This window comes from Gallinula chloropus, assembly GCF_964237585.1.
Source record: "Gallinula chloropus genome assembly, chromosome: 14".
NCBI classification, from domain to species: domain Eukaryota; kingdom Metazoa; phylum Chordata; class Aves; order Gruiformes; family Rallidae; genus Gallinula; species Gallinula chloropus.
The window spans coordinates 8,661,683-8,683,771 of NC_140099.1; the positions used below are offsets into that span (position 1 = coordinate 8,661,683).

The following is a 22,089-nucleotide window of genomic DNA, read 5'->3' on the forward strand; positions in this document are numbered from 1 at the left end:
CCCAAGGGTTAGGAAATGCCAGGTACACAACTGCTCCTCTACAACTGTGCAACATTAACTGAGGGGTTTGCCTCCCAAACACCCGCAGGCTGGCAATCCAACTGGGCTTTACCCTAGGGCTTACTCATCCATAGGGAGGACGACATATCCTAACACTTCCCATCTGCAGACATCAGTGCTTTCACACTGACAATACTGCTCTGTACCCCAAGTTCACAGGTGAGTTAACATTGACTTAGTTGGGGCAGAAATTAGCAGAAATCATAGTTTGCTCCTCCTCCACAAGCACGTTAGTGACTCTCAGCAGTGCTCTGAGTCCCCCCAAGTGACCAGCAGTTGTTTGAATCCTTTGGTAGGTTCTGAATTTTTAAACAAAGATGTGTTCTCCTGAGCGCTTACAGGGCATTAAGTAAACATTAAACTTCTTAGTAAAATGTGAAAACACTGCAAACCACCTCAGCTGCTCAGCTTTCATTTCTACAGCACTGTGACCTCTCTGTCCCAGGAGGCAGAGAAACAAGACCGAGTTGCTAAATGAAAAAATGCACCTTTACAAGAAAAGCAGAGATGACTCTGGTGCCTTTTGGCAACCTTCAAACGCCAAGAACAGCAACGAAAATTATATAAACCCTCTTTGCCTCATTTTACAGATTTCTTTTCATACCAGAGCAAAACCAAACCATGGCAAGACAGAAACCTGGACCACATCCAGGTTTGAAGGCACTGCCCTCCTGTTAACACGTATTACCAGCGCAATCCTTGCGATTAACCAACCAGCTTGAGCCAGGAAGTGACTATCTCCAGTAGACAAAGTAAAAGGCAAAGTTTCCTGAACGCCACACGATTCCCTCCTCCAAGTCCTCAAGACGGGTTCACCCACCAACAAGGAAGCAAATCAGAGGTGCTAGATGCTCTCCTGAGTCGATAAAGCATTGCTGAAATCTTGGCTGCTTCTCACAGCGTGCTGACGCTTTCCTTCGTTAGCAAGGCCCATCTTTCCTTGTCAAGCTCCTGCTTGGCACCGGACGCTAATGAGAAGCTGACAGGTAATCATTTAAAACTGCATTTGCTCTAATGTTATCAAGTTATTTACTATCCACCTGGTCCAACTCCTACTGCAGACTATGTGAAAGTACTTAACAAGGCTCGATTGGGCTCCCTGCTCTTTAATGCCTACAGCAGGGGCATCCTTGGGTGGGGGGCTTGCAGTTTAAAGCATCAATACAAAAAAATAGCTTGGGAAATCCAGCAGAAGTTAGCAATTAATTTTTATACATAAATTAAAAAAAATAGTTTCCTCCTCTTCTTGTAAGAGGTTTTCTCTGCCCCTTGAGAGACAGGCTGGCAGAGGAGGACTGAGCCCATTTCACATGATGGAGGCATTAGGCAGCATGGGTTTGGGGGCAGTGAGGATGCAAGTCAGTTCACAGTTATTTATTGGGGAATTTTTTTCCTTGACACTGGATTGTGAACCACAAATCTGGAGCCCTGAGCAGATCTCTCTACTCGCTGCTAACAATGCACAGAAATAAAACCAGGAGGAAGAGAAGCTATCCATCCATGCCTGGGGCTAAAGGCATTGTTCTTACCAAATTGCTGGACTGGTTTATCTTCCTTGTGTGCATAGCACAATTCTCTTAAATTATTTTTCTGCTGCTAAATCCCACTGTGGTTCTGGGTCACTCATTGAAAGTCAAAGGGAGAGGCTGCTTGTGATGGAGCACAGGCACAGGGTATTGTTTGCTTCCCGAGTGCAGCGCGGTGCTGAACCCAGGGCCTCCCGTGATTAATTGCAGAAACTGGAGTCTTTACACAAACACTTTTAAAGGAGAGTTTGATGAAGATTAAAAGTTATCTTCTCAGAATATTTGTACCAGTGAGACCCCAGCCGTGCAGCACAAGGGAATTAGCTCGAATGGAACGTCCAATTAACTGCTTGTAGTTTGGGGGGTTTAACAGTTGTTTTGGATTTATTTAAGGAAGAACATTAACAGCACAAGATACCGGTCAGAGCTGCACAGCTACTTTTGACATCTGAAAAGCTGCCCCTAAAATTATATTGGAAAGCCAAAAATTATAGGAAATACATAACATTTGTGGGTTTAGTGAATGATGACAGTTCTACATGGAGCTGTCCTCAAGAGATGTGGGACACGGGGCCCCAAAACAATGGAAATTGGGTCCAGTGAGGTTTCTCCCTCCCCTCAACATGGGTACTGAAATGGTAGCAGATGGAAGCTAGTTCTGTTAGCAGAGGCATATTTCAATGAGCAACTGAATTTGGGACCTCCAGCAGGACATACTTTTTAGAAGCTCCAGAAGTTTCAAACTCTGTCCCAGATTACCCAGTGTATTTTGTGGCAGGAAGCAGATTTAATTCTCTCTTCATAAGGAAAGAGCACAGGGCAGGAGCAGGGGCCATTCCTACAGGAACAGGCCAAGTAATTCGATTATCTGTGATGGAGAGAAGCCTACAGGACAGCTGGTAGCTACTGAAATTAAAACAAACAGAATCCTTCAATCTTTCCTACAGGGAGCCCAAATCACCTTACCTGGGGAAAAAGAAAACGTAAGCCAGTAGAGCAGCCATCTCTGGGACTCTGCTCGTGCTCCTGTGAACGCCCTTCCCAAGCCTCCCAGTACCAGCAGTGAGATCCTGGGTCTGGCACTGGGAGAACGAGCAGTAACTGCATCCCGGTGGCCTGGCTACTGCAAGCTGTGATCTGAAGCAGGCAAGGCAACTGGACAAGTCAAGGCTTCTTCAAATTGGCCTCTATACCCAGAACAGCACGTGCAACATCCAGACCAGAGTGCCACAAAGAACTTTTACTTGGCCAAGGGCGTCTCTCAGTCTCCCCCAATCCCAAAGCCATTTATCACACCCCACAGGCAACAGTCTTCTGGGGGATGAACTGGGATTGTATGCAATACCCCAGAGGAGCTTTTCAAAGCATCACTATTTCCTCATCTAGCTGGGTGTGCAATGCCCTGTCCCAAGTCCTTGCCCCCTCCTGGGTTAAGCCCAGGGACCAATGGCATTACTGTGGTGAATGCCCAGCTTCCCCACCCAAGACAGAGCCCTAGGCTCTGCCTACAATCTATAATGAGAGCAATAAACACTTTCAGAGTATAATACATCAGAGCTGTTTTCAACATCAAATTTAGAATTAAATTAATCACGTCCTAGAACAGCACATTTCTCTCTGAGGGGTTCTGGGCAGCGAGCTCAGGCAGCGGTATCTGTACCCATCTTGTGATGGACTAGTCAGGCACCAGCCTTTCTCTGGCAAACCCACTGCACCCGTTCTTCTACTTTATTAATTCCCCTAATTCTCCTTTCCATCACGACTTATTCTGAACCTTCAATGCACAAGGCAGTATCAAGAAGTCTGCAGCTGCCTGGATCCCCTATTCATCTTTCTCTTTTAGAAATCAGTTCTGTTTTGTCAGCCATGCAGTATCATCTTCCATTTTAAAAACTTATTCAGGTCTTGCTAAAGCACAGAGCTTCATATGCTGGGTGTCAGATTGTGGCTGCTCCCCTAAAGTGTGCAGATGGGGAAAAGCCCCCACCCAGTTCACCATGGCCATTTTCTTTCCATCATCCCACACACCTTCCAAACTGCCTTTGTGCAAACTTAGTACTTGTCCAGACTCAGGTATTATTCCAATCTCAACCTCTCCCTCACCATCTCTGGCTGGAAATGCACAGAAGTCAGCATGACATGTCAATTCTTCCCTTACTCCCCCTTCCTGATTCCCCCACTTTACACTCCGTGGCTGATCAATGTTTTTCCCCATCCTCCAGGCCCCTGCCCTTGTTAGGCTAGGCCTGCAGCCCTCCTCCCCCTTCAGAAGGGGAAGCTTGCAGGTGACTTCTCTTTTAACAAAGTTCAGGCCTCCTCTATGCTACTGTCCTCCATGACTTCAGCAATGACTCCCCTTCACAGCTCCCAGTAATTCTCTCCCCAGCCCTTCTGCAGGAAGAGCAAACAATCCCTCTACAGCCAGCGGAAGACCCTGGGGTGAGTTGGGGGTAGTTTTGGGTTTGGGTTTCTTGGGGGATGGGCTGTTTTTACATACCCACATGCCCATTTTGTTTACTGTTTACTACAAGACAGATAAGAAATTACATTTGTTGTTGATAGTTGAACAATGACTTGGTCAGTAAGCCAGAGCAGAGTTTGGAGGAGAATGAGGTAATAGGTTAGAGACCAGTTCCCTCAGACATCACACCATCTTTCAGACGGGGAGCTGGTTTATGAACTAATACCCACGCTGTTACTTCATACAGTTGATCCTTAGGGATTAGATTAAGATCTCAGCACACAAACAGCACCAGTGCTGACCCTGAACTCTAGCTCACGGAATCACAGAACATCAGGCATTGGAAGGGACCTCAAATGACCATCTAGTCCAATCCCCTTGTCAGTCTCACCCAGACTAAATTGCACAGGAACCCATCCAGGCAGAGTTTGAATGTCTCCAGAGAAGGAGACTCCACAACCTCTCTGGGCAGCCTGTCCCAGCGTTCGCTCACAGTGAGAAAGTTTCTCCTTAACACACATCTATCACTCATATCACACCCTGCAAGGCAGTTCCTGTCCTAAGGGACAAGGTGCTGCTGCCCTGTTCACACTCCACAGCCTGCACAGATGGGGAAGGCCTGAAGACACCTGCATGTGTTCTGGAAACTGACACTGCCCCATATACACATATTCCCATTCTTAGTTAAAAGTCCAGAGCTTAATTAGGTCAGACCTTAAAGCCTAGACCACAGGAGTTGCTGGAGTGCTGATGAGTTCAGCACTGGAAGTGACCGGATCCGATGTGTTTCTGCAGGGAACAGGCTACACCAAGCGCTGCGCTTTGACTCCATGTGGCATTAGCTCCAGGCTGTGTTCCCATTCACAGCCACACACCATTACTAGGAAGAAATGGAGCACCCACCATTTCTCAACCACAGCGTTACTGCTACTTTACCTTTGCTTCTCGACTCCAGGAGATTCCTCAGGTATGTGTTTGGGCAGGGGAAACCCCAGTTTCCCTACCTGGTTATGCTCCCTGATTGAAAGGAGGGGGAAGTTCCTTCGTTTCCATGTCTGACTTCGGGGCTGGGGAGGGCACACGGGCAGGAGGGGGAAGTTGGTATTGAGGGTTAAGAGATCTTGAGTCAAACAACTCAGTTAGGAAAGCAGATCACTACCTTACAATACTGGTACTAGATTCTCCACCACCAGGAAAATTACAGATGCTTTCCAGTAAGGAAACACCCTCAACTCTCAAAAATGCTGCCTGTGCTTCCAAAACCCCAAGCCAGTCTCCCTCCCTCCCTTTATGATATAGAAAGGCATGACTAATTCCTGCCCTCCACACACTCCAGCAGCATTGGAAGCCACAACAGCATCGTGCTGTGTTAGTTCCGCTGCATTTAACAGATGCAAGCAAAGCAGAAAACTCCTTGTCAGGCGTCCTGCGCTAACACCCAGAGGCACAAAGCCCTGCTGGTACCCTTCCTGTTGAATGTAACAAGTCAACACAAAGCAGTTACCCCCAAACTGCCCTGTAGTATCTTGTCTCTGCTTCTGCATCTAGTATTCAGTTGCACCCAGCACACCAAGACCAAGTATTACCTTCTGGAAACCCCACGGTCCAAGCCCAGCACAGAATTTCCTACCGTTTGAGAGTCCCTGTGATGGCAACACCTCCACGCTCCCAAGCTGCAAGGGAAGAGCTGCCTTGCCTTCCCCTGCCTCTTTTCAATGCATTTCTTCCATCGCAAGACAGAGGTGACCATCTTGTTAACTCGACCAGCCAAGCGCCAGCTCTTCACACGCAGCAGCCAGCCTCAGGCCCTCATTACAACAGCGATGACACCGCCAGCTAGTCTCCATCTTGCCTCCCAGGACCAGCCAGCATCCCAGTCCCAGCCTTTCCCCAACAGGAGAGCTGTCTCAGGCTGTGCCAGCAGGACTGCCGTGCGTGCAGCTGCACAGCCAAGGGAAGGAATATGCTGTGCCATCAGAAGAGGCCGCTGGCAGGACTTGCACCAGGCAGCTCCAGCACCGTGCCAGAGGCTGCTCGAGCCTTCCCAAGCCCAGGACTCTGCCCACCGACCCCAGCAGCAGTTCACCCGCGCCCCGACGCCGCCTGCGCGCACTGGTGATGCCGTACAGCAAGCAGCAAGCCCCTGTGGGTTCTCCTGACCCAAACTGGAAAGGTAAGGGGGGATCAATTACATATCAGAACCACGTTTTACATCAATAACATATTACTACATTTTATTACATCAATGGCTTGAAAAAATTTTATTTGATGTCAGCAAACATTGGAAATCATAGAAAAATGAATTATGTAGAATTTCACAAAAGAATTTACCCCACTATAACTCCTCATACAGTAAAATAATTCAAAACCAAATGTTACTTTTCAGTGGCTAAGCAATTTTATAATGCTAATGAACATTCATCACAGTAAGTGTGCTGAATAATAGAAAACAGGCAAAAAAGACATTTAAAATATTACTTACAACAGCATTATTACAACATACTTTCTTTAAAATCCCAACGAGTATTTTATCACTTCAAAAGCTATACAGCGTTTCCATTGTATCTGCAAACTTAACCTTATACATCTTTTAAAATCTTGGAAAAACTTCTTTTAAGCAATCTATAAGCAGTTAACAAAATTGATAAAATCTACGTAATGGAATACTATACACTCCAGTATAAATTTTATTTTAGGAGAATATGAATGTAAACACTCATTATTATACAACATGCATAGACTATACTGACCTTCCATCTTCTGAACTGTAACTTTCACTGCAATTGTGCTTTACTATCAACAGGAAAAGCTGCATTAATCCAGGGAGTGGCAGAAAGTATTTGCTTTAGGGGCATTGCACAAGATCACTAGATTTTGACTTGCTGAAGACAAGCTGGAGCTAATAAAAATAATTTTCCTTTTTTTTTTAAGTTTAAAAAGAGTAGATATCAGGCCATCCATTGCTGAATGGGCTATGCATTATTTTATACAGATCTGGAAAAAAACACTATCAGAAAGATCTCCTGGGATATTTTTGCATTTCATTGACTTGGAGATTGATGTTCACAAATCCAGTGACCAAGTTAGTGTAATGCACTGTTTGGCTCATATTTGGTGTGCAAGAATACCAACAGCATATTAGCGATTTAGAGAGTAAGAACTGAAATTTAAAGTGACAATGAGCATATTTTAATACATAATGTTTCAGATGTACTGGTACAGGAAAGAAAAATGTTTGGTAGGACATTGTTTTAAGAGAGTAAGAGTTTCACTCTTGTGTTAACTATTAAAAAAGTGTTATAGTGGACTCTATAATGGGGTCTTCCTGGTTGCAAACTTGAAAAAATATATTAAGAATTCATTATCCCCATTGGTATTAAATATCTTGAGACAACCTTTGTGGTTGCACTACCAGTTATGGCTACTATGGTCTTAAGCATCTGATTGTACTTTGTTGCTATATTGGTTAAGCACAACTGAGGCATGTTTTTTTCCCTTAGTTATAAGATTATATTACAAAAATTGATCACTGTTTCAAACCAGTTAAACACGAATATTCAAGTAACAAGGTTGTTTTAATGGATAAGCGAAAAAAGAAGTTACCTAGCACTTTACACAACTACATAAAAATTAAATAGAACAAATGAAATTTGTTTATGCATATGCAATACACTTTTATATCTTTAAGATTTCTAAAACTAAAACTTAAACTATCATTTTCTTTAACGATACCATATTTTGCACAATAACTTATACTTAGGAGAAATAATTTCCCATTTTCCACAAAATATATATAATTATGACATTCACATTGATAGTTTAAGAAACAAAATTTAAGTGAATATTCTATCTTATGCAGTTATCTTTGTGGACCCTTCTAATCAGAATGCAACCAGTTGATGTATCTAATGCTTGACCCATTTGAAAAAAAGAAAGAGAGGGTCTTCACCTAAACAAGACCAAACCATTTAATCTTTCATAGGCTAAAATGATTTTATCGCATTTAAAAGGATAGTTAAAGAGAATGTAAAAACCTAAATGTTTAAAATACAGTGCTATTATATTGTATCAACTACAATAAGATAGCAGTCAACTGAAAAGTAAATTTAACAACTTTTTTCTTCCTAATATTGTGAATTATACATGTTTCCCCCTACCCCTCGGGGATGAAGCCAAAACACAACTTTTCTGATCGTAAGATGGACAGATTTGGGGGCAAAAAACAATGAGAAGTCCTCACAAGTAACTTAACTTGCCAGCAGAAGCCTCTCCTGATGAGTATCACCAGCTGGGATGGAAGCTCACCCGACCCTCTCAGGCTGGCGAGGACCTGTCTGTGCATTGGTACCAGCAGGAGGTGAAGGTGAGGCACTTTCCACACACCTGTCAGCTGCAGTCACAGTGCTATCTGCCCACCTCTAACCCTAATTCACACTGGCTAGCAACTAGTCTCCCTTCCCACAAGAGACTCCCAACTTCAACCGGCACAGGACTGAAGGAACATCTGCAGTGCCAGATGCCAGCCAGAGATGCCAGGTCACACCAACAGCCCACAAACTTGGGATTACAGGTTTCCAATACAGAGAGTAGGGAAAAACTCCCTCACATCTTCCCATCACCTCAAAGGATCTCTCTCCATGGAGCTAGCATAATGAAATGGCTCCAAAACAGCTGCAAGGTGGCTGAAACAGGCCCTTTTTGGGCTCCATGCTCTGGCTTGCCCCAAGCAATGCCCATCTGCTCCTTCACCTGTCCAATCTTGCTCCATTTCTGATGTTGAATTACTTCCCTCATGCAAGGCCCAAGGAGGAACCACCTCAGCAGTACGTGAGTCCACCTTCCTCAAGTTGCCTAACTGCAGGAGAGTTGCCTAACTGCAGAAGGTGCAGGCACAGCCAGCTGTTACCAGCTGGCATTTGCCTTCCTCATTTATGCACAGAAAACAGAGCCAGCACAGCACACAGCACACCAGCTCAACCAAGGACCAGCTCATTTCAGGTTGTGTTAAGAGGCTGGTGCTGTACATTGCTGTGTGCCATCCTGGCTTGAACCCTCTGTGGAAGATGAGGCAAAGGTCCTTTTTCCCACCTGCAAAGACACCTGATGGTTTCTTCCAACATCATTAAACTAACCATTGTTAAATGCTTTGTGACTAGTGTTATTTTGCAGCTTTCCACTGGACAAGAAGTAAAGTAATACTGCTGCTTCTAGCTTCTCTGAACACTGTCTGCTTGGCAGTCAGCAACCACCTTGTTCAAGGTGCAAAGTCCTCACACGGGACTCTCAAGAACAGCTCCAGTTCCAGCCAGCTAGAGAGGCCACAGCACAGGTCATCTGAGCAGAGGGCTGGAGATTTGAAAGCTGCATGCACCAAGTATTTGGAAAAGCACCTCTTAGATTTTAAATTGCATATTTTGGTTCAGAACATGAAAGCGATGTGTGCTTCGGAAGGGTTAAAATGGCCAATGAAATAACCCAGTTCTTCTCCATTAAACTTTTAAGAGACCAAAAGCTACTTGAAGGTTGAATTTTTTTGTGCTCCAACCCTCATCCAGACTTCCAGCAGGAGAAGTAGTTTGATGTCTTTGGCAAACAGCGCTCTGAAGAGGAATGAGACACTGGGACAGAAAGTGACCTATGGTAGCCAAATGTAAAAAGGCACATATTCCAAAAGGAGAGGCACCAGAGAAAGTTGTTTTGACTTAATCCCGCAGAGGATCAGGAAAAAGAAAGTTGTGTAGCACTCATTTATTAACAAGTTACAATGCAAATGCTGAATGCCAGGGGTTAAAAATAGCGTATCAGACAGGTTACGTATTCCCTTTTGCACTAAATAAAAGCCATTAAAATATACAGGAATAAAATGCTCAATTAGGGAGCTCTCTATGAAGCAGGAGCACACAAATACAGTGGAAAGAATTGCACAAACCAGAAGTGTACCAAGTTACATTTACAACCTTGGGCTGCCCAAACCTTAGAAATACCATTTCCCATCACTTTGCATTATTCAAGATGTCTTGTTAACGTGCCCTGCCATTTCAGAACAGACTGACACTGCTGGCATGTGCATGGGCCTCTCCTTTATAGAAAGCTCACTAATAATAGTGTCATCATAAGAATACACAGGAAGCAGAGACCACAAGGCCATGCAGCAATACGTACGTATACCCTACGGACCAAGTGTGATAAGAACTCCTAACGTGTCGAGTTACTGTGGGGCTGCTATGGAGCTCCTTGTTTTGCAGGTTGGTCAAAATTTACAGACAGGTGTTACTGGTTCTAGGAATCCCCATGCTTAAGCAGGACGTTGATGAAATGGAGAGCTGAGCTACCTGGGTGCTTTTGAAAGAAAGTGGAGGCAGTATGGAGGAATGAGGGGAGATTAAGGCAGATGTAGCACAGGACTGGAAGCGTTTGCCTTTTTTTGGTAATAGCTGCTTGTCCACAGATATGATGCAGATGGCTGTCTGAGGTTTGCTAATACCTGATATCCTGGATAACACAGTAGTCAACACAAATTGTTCTAGGCTACAGCACCTTCTCACGAAGCAGATGCATATCTGACATCAAGAACAGAAGTAGCCTGGAGGGAAGGGGGAGGAGGGAGAAAAAGGAGACGTTTAGTTTAAAATTGAATGTACATTGGCTTTCTTGCATCTGCAAACTTCACCCCAGACCTGTGGTACTGAAAGCAACAAAATGGACAACCCTGGCACACAGGAGGAATTGCAGCAGCTTGCCCCATTCTGAGCTGCACTAGGATTTGTTAGGAGTAGAGCTGAGGCTGCCTTACAGTCAGCAGCCTCACCTCCCCCCTTATAAAAACCCAAAACAACAAACCCAAAAAAAGGAACTGTGACCACTTGCTATGAAAATACACTGAAGGGGAAAGCCCAGAGCAGTCGGAGGGCTGACAAAGCTTTTAGGAGGCTGGTAGCCAGGTAGATGATGAATGCCAGAGGAGAAAGCACCTGAGGGACTTCAGTGTTAGGCCAGCAAAATCTTCTCCTGGCTACCACTAAGTCCATCAGAATAGCCAGCTGCCTGTGCATGTGCTCTTGAGAGCAGGGACCAGCTGCACAGTACTGTGCAGCTCAGGAAGGACCAGGAATGCCCCTTCCTAGCCCATACAGACCACTCACGCAACAAGCCCAGTGGCATTTCACTTTGCCTGCAGAACTGCTCAGATGGGCAGGCAGTCTGCACCATGCTTGTGATACCCCTGAAGGCAGGAGAACCACATTTATAGCCAAGCTGAGAGGCAGTGCCTGATGCACAGCTCAGAGAGCACGGTGGCCATCAGACATTCATTGTGCAACACCCTTGTGCATGTCTATATAAGGCTGCGGATTTGGTTAAGATCCCCTCCATGCTGCAGCACCTTCCTCCTCCCGGCTGTGACACATCAGTTCCTACTGTCCAGAACAGGCTGCATCAAGAACCACAAGCCACACAGCACTAGTGTAAGGCACACATGTGTCACGGTTGGGGGCTCACTGCCGCCCTGCCTGTGGCAGCCTGGTGCAGGCAGGCTCCGCACGCATCTCTTCCTGCGCTGCAGGGCACAGTGAAACCGCCTCACCACCACTGCCTTTTCTCTAGGCATTGCAACTATTCCCACCAGCCTATTATTTGGGTCCCCTTTCCACCACTCAGCACTTCCTTGACTCCAGCCCGGGCACTTTCCATCACTAGTTTGGTCATCACAACTGCTGCCCCACCAGTTATTTCACCAGGCTTCACTGTCATGCCTCCACTCTCTCTCCTCCTCCTCCTCTGCTAACTCTGGGTTCCTCACTGCCCGCTCCAGCATCCACAGCCTTGACCACATCAGCCACTCCAGCTCCTGCTGCAACCATTTCTTTTTCTCTCAACTGAGGCTCCCCTTTTTTGACTAACTTTCAAAAGCAAGGGTGTGTTTCATGAAGCTAGGAAGAAGAATCTCATAGGGCTCAGAGAAAAGAAGTTCTGCACTGCAAACAGACACAACTCTACTGGTGACAGGAAAAGGCACTGACATGAGACATGTGTACGTGGTTACACACTGGTACCATTGCTTCTTTGCTCCACTGCTCAGTTCTGGAAGAATTGGACAATTTCGCTCACATCCTTCTGAGAAGGCAGATTGAGTTGGTTTTTTTCCATCTGTCACACCTTTGCACCTAGTCCTCAGATATACGTGCCCCTGAATAACACATTATTAGGATTTGTGAAGGAATGAAGTTCTGCTCTCCGAATGTCCGAAGGGAAACACATGAGTGAGCCAACCAGGCTCTTTAGCCCACATGAGACCAAAATTCTCCTTACGGTGTTGACTCTGCTTACATTTAGAAGATATGACTTTTGTGCCAAGCTGTCTTACAAAATTGGACCAAAGGGAGCCCTAGATGAGACATTTTTAACATGCAAACCTCTAGCGGGGTTTTCTTTTGCCAGACTGTGTTAATATTACATTTTTGTAACTAACTTTCATATTTAAACACTCTACAGTCTCTTGGTTAACTTAAACACACATTGTCTTTGGAAAAGTGTTAACACTCTGAAGCTCCATCAAGGACAGGCTGTTTCTAGAGTTTCTGCCTTCACAGAAACTGCTGCAAAATCAAGGAAACTAGGCAATACCAAAGGGAACCGTTTCACACACTCGCCTTGTTTACAGCTTTCTTCCCTTCCCCTGAGTGCAACTGCTCCATCAAGAATGAAAGAACTTTGCCTTTGAAGACTGTGTGGTCCTACAAAGCTGAACCTAGAACAGCTTGTAGTACTGAGTGCAGGGAAAACATCCAAGTGAGATAAAGATGTATGGGGTTTCCACAGCAAGAGGCATTAAAATGTCCATGTGCTGATGGGATACAGCTACTGCTAGAGGGCTGCAAATTAACCATTCTTTTTCCTCTTTCACATATGCCTGCAATTCCCAGTTCCCAAAATCAGTACTGGAATCTCTATATCCAGAGGAAGCGAAATGTGCTCAGATTAAAGATTGTCAAAAATAGCTTTTGCAAGAGTGTGTGTGTATATATATATATATATATATATATATGACAGACACACACCAATCTATTGAACTGAGGTCAGATTGGGAATTTTACGTGACTCTTAAACTGGATTTACCTCATCTTCCTCTTCGGACATTTTAGTGGAATTGTCAGGGGATTTTACGGGCTTCTGGCTATTGGTTCCATTTGTCTCCTCTTTGCCATGCTCTGCCTCCCACTCCTGTAGAACTTCATCTATGTTGAAACGACGTCGATAATTTACAAAAAAGTTTTTCACTTGCACCACAGATTTGTTTCCAATCACATCAGAGATTGCCTGAAAGTCTCGTCCATATTTCCTGATTGCTAAAAGCAGCAAAAAGAAAACCAAAAGCAATGTGTTATTTCCACAAAGACTGCAAATCAGGCTCAAGTCACAGCATAAGGATCCAAAGTTGAACTTCTGTCCAGGTTTCAAGCCTTTACCAGATTAATCCAGGAAAAGAGTCTAAGTTGGGCAAGAGACACAGTTAAGACTAGCCCTGGAAAAGGGAATAAAATAGAGGTGTAGTAAAGATTGGCAAAGCCAAATCTGGAAGAGCTACGTAAATCTGCCTGTACTAATTGAGAAGTTACACAGGCAAAATGCACAGCAGTGACTTCAATAAAGTTTCACTTTCTGAAAGCTTGGACAAGCAGAAATCACTTGCAAACACTCATATGGTGCAATTCGTACTGCCTGGGGAGGGGAAGGGGGGATATTTCTTTGTTCAGTTCTGGTCTTTGGGCATTACGACACAACGTCAAACACCTCATTAGCCACTGAAAGGAAGCACAGCTCTGAAATGCAGCAGAGTTTTGATTATCATCAACTGAAGTACAAGTACACTTGCAGCACCGTACCTTGCACAGCAAGAAGCTGCTCATCCGTGGTCCAACGCGCATTAAATTTCTGAACGACCTAGACATCAAAAAAAGTCAGGTAACTTCATTGACATAAGTAGCAACTTTCACTTGTACCTGAGCCCATAAAAACCTCACAAAAACTCAAAGAATTAACAGTTAGTCAAACTACAACATTCCTTTCAGTAGCGACATTTTCAACTAAGAACCAGGTCTGGCATCCCTTAGCTACCTGTGCCTGTAAGTCATGGTAACACAAAATGCCTGAGCAGATAACCAGGAGGCACCTACTTTTTAATCACACCCTTGTAATCTTGGTCAAATCATTCCCTTCCATGAGGTTGGAAGGAAAGCAGCAAAAGCACCAATTGCCAAGGTGGGCCATTAACATCCCCTCCTATACTTGCCAGAATTAAGAGCAAGCAACTTTAAGGCAGGCAGATACAACACTGACAAAATACAGCACGTCTGGATACACACACTTGTCTCAGAAACCACTGCAACATGCCAAATACTGCTCTTTCAGCTCCAATCTCCATTACACAACAACAGTGAAAACAGCAATGGCCTTGATTCACACCAACCACTAACAGGACATTGGTCCTAGTTTACTGGTAACATTAACAGCTGTGGTATGTAAACACAATAAACAAGGGCCAGGAAATGATCCTACCTCTGGGAGTCGGTACTGTTCTATACCACCTTCAAGCTTTTCTTTGAGTGCGCTGTTTGTCTGTTTGATGTTCTGAATCTGGAAAGAAAGTTTTCTCCTGTTAACAAGGATTTATTACTTTTTTAATCTTTGGACAAGCCTTCTTCCAGCAGCCCCAAGCAGGAACCCCTCAAGCTCAGCTTTCCCATTCTTCTCATAACTTCCCTTCTCCAAAGGAGAAGCATGTTATGTCGAAACAGAGGAATGCAGGAGCAGCTGGCACATCAGGAGATCTCATCTAATGTATTCTACCCTATCTGCAAGTTATTTGGAGCAGGAACTGTCTCAAGCTCCAGGTCTGTATAAAGCCTAGTCTGAGAAAAGCCTTGTTCAAGTAATGAATCAAAGAGCACTAGAGAGCTCTGCTTCTCCCAGAGTGCCAAGAAAAAGGCTTCAGGCCAAAATACCAATTCTATTAAGTTTAATAAAGAGCTCGAGCCAGATCTCTGCTTTAAAAACTGTGAAAATGTTCAGATCTAGGAAACAGACTCATGTAGTAAACCTGTCTTTACTAACAGATATTTGAAAAACATTTGTTTCCAAGGCAGATCCATCAGGGAAGCAAAAGGTACATAGAAAGTTTGTATAATACCTGTCAGAGAAAGAATAAAACAAACATAGCTGCCTGTTCCAAAAGTACCACATGAAAAGGCAAAGGAAACTGACTGCTGCAGATGGAAATCAGATACTGATGAAACCAGAGTCATCTGAGGGAAGCTCACAGTTAGCACATAAGCAACTCTGAACTGCAAGAAACACCAAACACCAACAAATGTCCCTTCAAGTCAGCGCTATGGACTCGCCCTTGCTTCACTTTAGGTATAAAGGAGGCTTGTCCATAGAACTAACACACAGGAGAATTAAGATCCAGGGCTGCAGTAGTTCATAGCATAAAGCTAGCAGCTTGTCAATTAAGCCACATAATGATGAACGTCATCACTATCAAGCTACAGATTCCTGTGAAGCCTGCAGACTGTGACAGGCACTACCACCAAAATTAGCAGTTATTCTTCACCTGTCCCATCCATACCTGTCGTTTGATTGAAACCAACTCCATGTCCAGTTGTCTGAGCACAGTGGTAGCAGCTGTCGCGTTGGCAGAAACAGCCTCCACATCTTCCTGGGAAAGGAACATTCCTTTGGGAGGTTTCCTCTTCGCTCTGTTCTTGGCCTGCGTACTGTGCTTCTCCTTCTTCACCTGAGGAACTGCCTCAGTTGGTGGCACCTGGCAAACAGCAGTCATTTTACAAAAGCAGATGATCTCTAAAGGTCCCCTCCAACTCAAACCATTCTGTGATCATACAACTTTCAGTCAAAGTTTGCAAGCTGCTTTTTTAATTCTACAGACAGAAGGTTCTTTTGCTTTACACAAATCTCTCCTTTCTTCTAGGCAGCTTTCACTGTTTACAGAGATACTGTCTCTGCCTATTCCCATTCTGGGAGACAGGTAATTGTCCAGCAGTTAAATATTCTGGTTAGTTTCAAACACTGTGAAACCTATCTTCTCACTTCCATCACCAGGTCTGCACGCAGCAGTTTAACTGAACAGCAGAAGGAAACAAAGTGGAATTTAGAAACAGGAGAAGAACTCAACCAGAAGAGTTTACAGAGACTTTTTTTTTCTCCTCTACGTGTCAGAAGAAAGAATAAACCAAATTTATTTAAGTGCCAAGGATAAAGGAGTGAGGTGACTACAAAGTAATTCTTAGATTGTAACGCGGTTTCTTGGAAGCCAAGTTTTCTTGCATCCAACTGATACCAACTATTCAATGAAACTGATGCAGCTTTGTCCACCAAAGAAATAAGTCTCTTTTAGAAAAGGGAACGTTTAACACACCACTGATTATTTTTAGGCCTTCTATCTAAAGCAAAGAATTAGGCACACACCTCTGACGGGTAGATTAACTAGGACTCCATACTATAGATCCTTCAAGAACACATCTGATTCTCTAATACCAAAACCATTTCTTCCAGAAGTTATTTTCAACTAGCCACTCACACCCAAGATTTATTACCCAGCTACTGGAGCCTGGCCAAGAACACAGAACAGAAGAAAAAGCAGAGGGGAGGCCACACATCTGAAATCCTCTGCTCTATCACAGCCAGCTATAAAAACATTGGCTTCACTTAGAGCTATTGTTTCCCTCCTAATTTGCAGCTATGTGTAGTTTCTACACAGTTTGCAGCATTTGCTCATTAACAAGTATTAAAATGCTTGCCTTCAAACCCATCCAAGGCTGAGCACAAAGCCCTGCCTAAGCATCAGCATCTGTCTCCAGCAGAATGGAGGACCCCAGCCCAGCTATTGGCAGACAAAAGCTTGCACCCTCTTTGCAGTCTCATCAGCCAGAGACACATGGAAGCTGTGACATGGACAATTGCCTCTTTGATACTTTTTTCTTCCCTTCCTTACTGCAAAGGATTCCTTAAGAGACAATGCCTAAGGCAATTGGTGGGTACCCTATTCTTTTGCAGAAGGGAGTGGTGAGCAGGAGAAACCAGACTGGTTTAGCTGTGAGCAAGTGAGGTGAGCTCTGCACTCTGCTTCAGAAGCAAGCACTTTGATAGCTGAGCTGAGTAAATTATTCAACATGGATAGATGTTTCAGATTTATTCATGTTTCATCTACATACAGAATTTCACAGGACCATGCAGTAACACCTCACAACAGGTTCAGGCTGTAGGTTGACCAACATATAATGCCTGCAGTGCCAATGTCCCAGAAGCCTCAGGATTAAAAAAGAATGAAAGCGGTTTCAAGCGATTCTTTGAACTGTGTGAAACAATGTGAAGCTCTTGTGTGTTGTGGACAAGAAACCAGAGCCCCAGCAGAATGTTTTTTGACAGCTCCAAATGCCTCCAGGCCCTGGTGATATTGGGCAGGCTCTGAAAATCTGAGCATCTACCCTATCTTGGAAACTCTTGCTTTCCTGGCCATGCACATCTCTATTGGAATAAACCAATTCATGAAAAAGGGAAGGAAATTAAATGCAGGTATTTAGCAGTGCTTCTTGGAATCAGATGATCCTTAAGGTCCCTTCCAACCCAAACCATTACGATTCCATATTGCTACTGCTGTCCAGTACACTTCAGTTTTACAAGCCCCTTAATACAAGGTTTCCTTCCTTGTATTTCACAGTGTAAGAAGAGAAGACCAAGCTACCTCAAGCCATGTAAAAGCACAGGATGAAACGGGAGGCATTTCCAGGAACAGGAAAGATGTGGAGAAAGCAGCTCTAGTTCATGACCTCAGTATCACAGAGTCACTATCTGAGGAAACCTGAGCAGTTGCACTAACACTGAAAGTACTTTAAAAAAAAGAAAAAAGGAAGATTCCCCCTCCAATGATCCCCAAAAGAGGAAACAGATGAGAGATTTTAGATGCTCTGAGAAATCCCAGTATTACTCGGCAAGTCATACGGTAACTGGTATGTCTCAGAGCTGGAAAAACCATCTTTGCAGGGTTGGGACAGGGAGGTTCTTTACGGTAAGAGTCCTCAGCTAGTGGGCACATCACCACCCTGCGTGTCTGACCACGTCATTAAAAGAAACGTTACTATCAAGACAGAACAGAGCCCCCACATCCCAGATACCTGCTCTCTCCCAAGGCATTTCCTATCAGCCCCGGGCTTGTGCACTGCAAAATCAAATCAAAACAACTCTGAACAGGTTGTGCAAGTTGTCGGGTTCATTGTACCCACCAGTACAATCCCTCTCCAGAAGAGCCCTCACAAGCCTGGCCACCATTGCACACACAGCCAGACAGGATGTGCTCCTGAGTCCTGCTGATCTCTTAGAGAGCCATGGCCTCTGTTAGTGCAACACAGAGGGCAGACAGCCTCCTCCCATACAAGACTTTCTACAGAAATGCCTTGATGGTAGCTGTCAGCCCTCTGCTCTGGTTTGGCCTTGCAAAAGAGGCAGCCAACTTGAACCACGTTTCCCTCTTCTGCAGCAAGTCAGAGCCTGCCAGCATGGCAGGGAAGGAAGTGGTACTAGAGGGGACTGAAGGACGCTCTCTCGCAGACACAAGCGTGTAAAGAGCTGAGGGGGAAATCGAAGCTTGAAAATGTATTACAATAATGGGAAATAATATGATAGCATTAATTATTTACAAGACACTGGAGAGCTGCAGAATGCAGCTACAACTGCACCAAGTGAGAACTATTCCAGTTTAGGTGTTGCTGAGGCTTTTGAGAATTTAGCTTCTTGCAAAGGTGAACACGAGCGGCATCACATCCACTCTGCTCCCAAGAAGTCATCAGGGATGGAAGTAACAGCTAGGCTTTTCTGGAAAGTCTAGAGCACCCTGGCATGGGTGAAGATTAGAGTAAAATGCTGTGCTTTTTCAGTTATTTACATTCAAAATAATTTAGTAGAGGAATTAATCTCACCAACAGTGACTGACAAAGCAAATTCTTGTATTTGTGTGGCTCTATTTTCATCTAGAATCCATGCCTGCTTAAAGTGAAATATTGAAGTGAGGTGTAAGTACTACTTCATAAGCAGACAAAACATTCTGTGCACAACAGGTTACAGCCCCTCTGCCAGACTACTGGCCCCACAAAAGCTTTCTCCTCTGCTGTTTGTCACTGTAGCTGCAATCCCAGCACCACTGAAACCCTTCAACTATTGCTGAGGATGTCAGTACATCAGGATTTTACCACAGGATCTAAGGTGCACAGAAAAACGTTTTCACTGGACTACCTAGAACAGAATGAAGGACATATTTCCCCTCCACCAAGCCACCTCAGTGGGAACATAAGTGACTCTACTCCATCTCTGTGAAACTAGGTTTATTTAAACCACCACTGAAGGTGTTTGGTTCAAGCAAACACAACCAACCTTGAATGTGGTAAAGTTTTAAATTTTCCCAGCTCCATCCATACCAACTTATTTGTCTATACTTGTCCTGATCTAAGAATAAATTCTGAAGACTATTCTTTTCTTGTATGACAACTACACAAAGCACAAGAAAATTAGATACTGTCAGCTTCTACATGAAGTAGCTAGTAAGTAAACACTTTCATTTGTACAGTAGTAGGAAAAGAATTATACCTCCTTTTTGCTCTCCTTGTTTTGTTCAACTTCAATATCAATAGGGTTATTTCCATTTGCTTCCTCCATTTCATCCTCACTGGAAGACAAAAGCAAACACTACTGTATTCTTGGCTCTCTTTCTATAAACAGCATGCTAAAAGAAATGTATGGATGTAACAGCAAATCCAACAGCTTTCCTTAGGTTTATGTGGTTGTTTTAGGGGGTTGGGGTAGAGGGTGGGGTGTTCAGGGTTTTCTGTTAATTTGGTTTAAATCAAGAAGTTCTTAATTGTAAAGACACTAGGGACCACTTTATTGTAAAGAAAGACTTCTTAGTTGTGTGCTTAGGCAAAGCAAGTCTGCTCAGATAAGGCAAGATGCACAAAATAGATTACACAAGTTCTCTTTTGAAGAGTGTGGGACATCCAGCATTTTAACTTTAGGCAAACCAAGACAGAAACTAAAGACAGAATTAATAGCTAACACACAGACTTCATACAACTCATTCACATTTAGCAAAACAGACATGCACAAGATGAACTCCCTCAAGAAAAAAACATGAAAAGTGTTTGGATTTTTTTTTAAGTGACAGCCTCACATTTCATTCACCCCTGGAAAAGAAAAAGAGGTTATCAGTTACAGAATAATAATAGGTATGAAATTGGGCCCATACTGAAAGTGACCTTGGCACACCTGGCCAGTTTGGCTTCATTGAAATTTTAATCAGACATTAAATCAAATATATTTTCACCATTTAGAATTTTTGTACTGTACACAACTAAAGTTAATTGCACCATTTGGGATGATGCCCAGAAAGAGATGAAATAAGCTGACCTAATCAAAGCTTTTCTTTTTTAAATTAAAAAAAAAAGAAACCTATTTTTGTCCCATCAAACTTTTTAGCCAGGGATGAGGAACTTCAGCTGGTGCAGGTATGTCACAGCACCAGCACAAGGCAGGGCTGTGCAGAGAAACCCCAGCAGAAGCTGTGCTGGGGTGTGTTCACAGAGGAGCAGGGGGCAGCAGGCACAGGGGGTGCCAGTGAGCATGGCTATGGTACCGGTACTCACTCGTGGCTGTGTCCCTGCCACAGTGACATCCTGTGCAGGCATACCCTGTGGAGGAGTGTACTGGGGGTGGCTTGTGCTGACATCCATCTCCACAGAAGCAGTCACTTCCACAAGCCATTCCTGCTCTCCTGAGGTGCTTGGCTCTCAACCTAATTCACTAGATAGCTTGTGTAATCACTGTTCCAGGGAATAAACTCACAAGCATCCCCTCCCAGAGCTGCATATATCAAGTCCCCTTGCATACAACTAAGAACAGCTACCAAAAACCTGGTTCCAAATGCCCTGGAAGCTATTTTAGTGACAAATCTGATGGGTGGGGGGGATTTCCCTGCCTGGGCTCTGAAGAGATACAGCAGTATTCAAGTGAGATACCTGAAACTGCCTCTTCTCTTAACCCCATCTCTGACTGAGCTTCCTCGTGTTCTCACCTAGGTTCAGATTTCAGCCCTTCTGCAAAGGCCAATCCCCCAGGGGCTTTGTGGTGCTCGTAGCTTGCTCTTCTATTCCAGCAAGTTCCCTAGGCATGAGCTAGATCAAAACCCACCCATTCATTTCTGCAGTGTCAGACACTGATCACTATTAACTGAAGAATGTTTTAGAAGTTTTGCCAGCACCCAGTGGCACAGTACAGCCTCAAAATCCAGGCACCCCAAACTCACCCAGCTTTTGCTTCCATGCCCCACGTGGCCTGACATATCCTTTTTTGAGTGAGCAAGGGATATTTTACATAATGGAGGGGAAGAAGGGAAATCAAATATCAAGCTGATGGTCTGGTGGTTAGCTTGCTGCAGATGTAAACCAAATTAAGCATTTCCAATCCAGCTGCCTTCCTCAAAGGTCGTAAAGTCACAAAGCTATAGCACACAGCAGCTCTTTCCCAATTCACCAAAGGGTCTGAGGTGCTGCTTTTCCCAGCAAACAGGTGTAGGTACCAGAGAGGTGTACTTCCAAATTGCAGTATTTTCATACATGAGCAGAGAATAAAAATAGAGGTAGTATTAAAAGATCCTAAACTACATATTACGAGACAAACACATAGTGCTCATAAGCGGTTGTCCCCCTCAAAAAACAAGGGAGAAAAAGCAGGATGGGGAGAAGAAAAATCAAGACAGCCTTTGCAGAGAAGGGGATAGAATAGAAAAAGAGACTTAGGTCAGAGAAAGCCAACAAAATACTGGACAAGTTGGCTGGTAGTATTCTCCCCAGCCCTGCCTGTTCAGCAAGTATTGTTGACCTAATGGAGAGATGGGAGAGGTTGAGTGAGTCATTGGTGTAGTACAGCTCAACCCTGGAAACACGTTTCTTCCCTCTTCCCAAACAGGGCTCACCCACATGTGCT

General features: G+C 44.2%; 1 protein-coding gene across 1 annotated transcript in view; it reads right to left on the reverse strand.

Annotated features, from left to right (window-relative positions):
* Positions 1 to 10,588: 10,588 nt before the first annotated feature.
* The window catches only part of RCOR1 (REST corepressor 1), a gene marked incomplete at both ends in the record, with an annotated part of 80,206 nt that continues 68,705 nt past the window's right edge, over positions 10,589 to 22,089 (reverse strand). The window contains 6 exons of the mRNA XM_084270517.1: positions 10,589 to 10,630; positions 13,162 to 13,391; positions 13,929 to 13,986; positions 14,602 to 14,679; positions 15,671 to 15,865; positions 19,699 to 19,777. Coding sequence (XP_084126643.1) covers positions 10,589 to 10,630; positions 13,162 to 13,391; positions 13,929 to 13,986; positions 14,602 to 14,679; positions 15,671 to 15,865; positions 19,699 to 19,777 — 682 coding nt within the window. The remainder of the gene's footprint in view (positions 10,631 to 13,161; positions 13,392 to 13,928; positions 13,987 to 14,601; positions 14,680 to 15,670; positions 15,866 to 19,698; positions 19,778 to 22,089) is intronic.